This window comes from Oryza sativa, chromosome 9, assembly GCF_034140825.1.
Source record: "Oryza sativa Japonica Group chromosome 9, ASM3414082v1".
Classification (NCBI taxonomy): Eukaryota; Viridiplantae; Streptophyta; class Magnoliopsida; order Poales; family Poaceae; genus Oryza; species Oryza sativa.
In genome coordinates this window covers 14,247,768-14,251,372 of record NC_089043.1, presented here as the reverse complement: position 1 = coordinate 14,251,372, position 3,605 = coordinate 14,247,768, and the positions used below count along the sequence as shown (strand labels likewise).

Below are 3,605 nucleotides of genomic sequence, written 5' to 3'. Positions count from 1 at the left end.
TATTCTCTGCGTGACTACTTCAGCTTGAATTCTTCAAGGCAAGGTCATCAGTGATCATGATCGACCATATGCTGCAGTGCTGCAATCCTCAGCATCAATGCCAGTTTAATTGTCAGAGGTGTGTTCCATATGCTACATGCTGTGAAAGTTGGCGTGTCCTAGTAGCTTAGGGAAAGAACCAAAAGCTAGCCATCGCGCAGGAACAAAGGTACATCGTGCATATGTACTTAAGCTTTTGCTGCTTATCTAATTCCTTATCCTGAACAACCGGACTGTCTCTCCACTGATTCGCGCCAGATCAGCACGTATGTATGCATGCGCTATTACGTGATGTTTAGGGAAGAATCGCAGTTTAATTAATTTCTTAATTAATTCTCGCTTTTGAGGCAGCAGCATGTGATTAATCCCACATACGCGAGGATCACACGCTGAGCAAGAGCAGCATAGTGCGAGAGATCGAATGGATTCCAAGAAGACGACGACGCAGAGCGAGCCGAACGATGGGGTGCAGGCGCCGCATCGTCCCGAGCTGCTCATGGCCGCCCGCCACGGCGATCGCGACCGGCTGAAACGTCTTCTTGGCACGGTGTCGCCGCCGGTGGCATTGCCGGTTGGGGAGGTCGTCCTCCATGTCGAGGACGTTGAAACCGTCGGTGTGGGTGTCGACGACGACGACGACGCCGAGCCTACAGCTGCGGTGGTAACATCGGCGGAGGCGGTCACCGTCGCGCTGGACTCCGTCCTCCACGTGGTGGCGTCCAGCGGCGACGAGCCCGCGTTCCTGGAGAGCGCGACGGCGGTCCACGCCAGGGCCAGCCACCTCCTCGACGCCGGCAACGGGAAGGGCGACACGCCGCTGCACTGCGCCGCCAGGGCCGGCATGGTCAGGATGGTCTCCCATCTCCTGGACCTGGCGAGGAGGGGCGGCGGCGGCGGCGTCGCGGGCGACGCGGCGGCGAGGGCGTTCGCGAGGAGGCGGAACAGCAAGGGAGAGACAGCGCTCCACGAGGCCGTCCGTCTGGGCAGCAAGGCGATGGTGGAGGCGCTGATGTCCGCCGACCCTGAGCTCGCCCGCGTCGTGGCGGCCGACGGCGGCTCGCCGTTGTACCTGGCCGTCTCGCTGGGGCGCCGCGACGACATTGCACGGCTGCTGCATGAGCACGACAGGGGGCTCTCGTACGCTGGACCGGACGGGAATAACGCCTTGCACGCCGCTGTTCAGAAAGGCAAAGGTAATTAACTGTTCTTTTTTTTTCTTATTTATCAGTCATTTTTTCAACTCTAGATCTATATTTAATAATTATTAGTACTTCTTGCATCCACAAACATAAGTGACTTTGACCCTTTCATATAGTTTCCACAAACACCTCACTTGTGTCCATTGAATCCATCAACATGTCACTTTCTTTTTACTTCATTCCTGTTAAATATGGCAAAAGTACAACAAGAATCACCTCGGTTGTATTATGTTTCCTAGCTTAGTTTTTGCTAAAATTGGCATATAATCCCTTATATTTGTGGATGGAGGGGTACTTATGTTCTTGTTGTGAAACAAAATGACGGACTACCTTCCTAGGCAGCTATATCCTAAACTTGATTAATAGTTATGAAAAAAATAAGGTCAGAAGGAATAATCTTCATATTTAAAAATACTTTTATTTTCATCAATACCAATACAAAACTGAAAACATAATATAGATGAACAAAAAGTGCTTTATAGATTATTTTAGAAAATAAAATAGAAGTAAAACTAATTGTTGCAGTAAATATCTGTAGTGAAGTTGCAGATTGTATATCGTGCAAGTTTAACGTATACTCCCTCCATTCCATGATAGTGCACAACCACTTTTATTAGATATTTTATAATATAAGGCATGTATGCAAGCATGCAATTAAAAGCAAGGCTAATAATACAGCCGACCTGTTAGTTATAAGGTTCTTTATAACTTTCTCTCAGCCTACTCGTATAATAGTTAGCTCTTTAAAATTAATACAGGGCCCACTTGTCTCTCTCACAGCGTTTCTTAGTTTTTTGTTTAAGCCGGCTGTAAGTTTACAGCTCGCTTCTCCTTTCTCTCCTCTCTTCTCTCCTACACGTCATCATTTAGTCGGCTTATAGCCTACTATTATACTTGCTCTAACTATGGCATCTTCTCCATTAAATTATTACTTTTTTAAATCCTCCACTCTCATGTTATCTAATCCAATAAGGATGCATGCAATATACTTATTAGGATAATCCAAACTACAAGACGATAATAATTATTTCTTGGTCTTTGGGTTAAGGGTGGTTGTGCCATATATTTTGGAATGAATGGAGTATATATATATATATATATATATATATATATATATATATATATATATATATATATATATATATATATATATATATATATATATATATATATATATATATATATATATGCTGTGCAATTTAAGAAACAAAAACACAAGATTTAGTTAGGTAAATTAACCTCAAAAGTGGATACGAAATTGAATAAGAGATTTGACCTAGCTTTTGACAGAAAACCTGGCCCAAAAACATCAAAACGTACAATTAATTGGGAGAAATCAGCGAAGAACTCACACGGAGAACAAAGAAACTAACCACTTATGGCGGCACTATCACAAGGCATCCTTACGGATCTTAAAAAAAAGTAGCAATGACTTTGTTTGAACAAACATCAACACGAACTGTTTAATAGTTTCACATTGGTTATAAAAGGGCAAGGGGCCTAATATATAAGTGGGAGAGCCCCTCACCTTAATGCCTAGCTTTTGAGGTGTGAAAGATCCTTTACGATTCTATAATTGGTATCAAAGCCTGGCTAGTTCAGTATCTCTGGCTCGAGGGACATAGTGTGTAAAGGCCTGATGGACCGTGGGTGCCTGTAGGGCCCGTATACCTGAGGAGCCGTGTGGAAACGGTGAAGGGGCGGTGAAGGGCTGAGGGATACCAATGTGTAAAGGGAGAGATTGTTGAATAGTCCCACATTAGTTGTGGAAGGGCAAGAGATCTAATATAAGTGGGGGAGCCCCTCACCTCAATGGCTAGCTTTTGGGTGGGAAAGATCCTTTATGATCCTACACGAACAACCAAATCGACCAAAGAAACATTGGTTTGGGTCTTATAGACGGAGCTTCCATGGAGAATAGCGTCCAAGATGCGTATAATGACTATCTGAACAATGGAACTAGCTAGGTTTTCACCTGAAGAATAGAGGAGAGTGAAAACAATGATGCCTTCATGAAGGATAACTGTGCCCACGGGCATTGACATCATCGGCATTAGTCAAAGACCATGCAAGACTTTCGTTAGGCTCCCACTCCCTGCCAACTATGAAGTCCCAAGCCACCACAGCACTACCGAGACAAAAGCAGAAGAGGGTTATCGTTGCTAAGCTTTCCACCCAAACAAGCAGATCCGACTCCTCCTCAACATACAAACTCATGGACGTGGTGAGGGAGCCTTATGCACCACCTCTCCACCAAAACCAAACGCCTAACTAGTTGTCATAAGAACCTTCAAAGCCTAATGGCCACTCATTCTCCACAAAGTAAAACCCATCCAATCGAACCAACATCTTACCCCTTGTAATGGA

General features: G+C 44.9%; 1 protein-coding gene across 1 annotated transcript; it reads left to right on the top strand.

The window, feature by feature from the left end:
- Nucleotides 1–430: 430 nt before the first annotated feature.
- Nucleotides 431–1,240, top strand: LOC107278839 (ankyrin repeat-containing protein NPR4). Its single transcript, XM_015755648.3, has one exon. It carries the CDS (start codon nucleotides 461–463, stop codon nucleotides 1,238–1,240), a length of 780 nt encoding a protein of 259 aa, XP_015611134.1. The 5' UTR covers nucleotides 431–460.
- Nucleotides 1,241–3,605: the final 2,365 nt, after the last annotated feature.

Bases quoted from the DNA above. Each gene is read 5' to 3' on its own strand.
- LOC107278839 (XM_015755648.3), top strand. From the start codon at position 461: ATGGATTCCAAGAAGACGACGACGCAGAGCGAGCCGAACGATGGGGTG.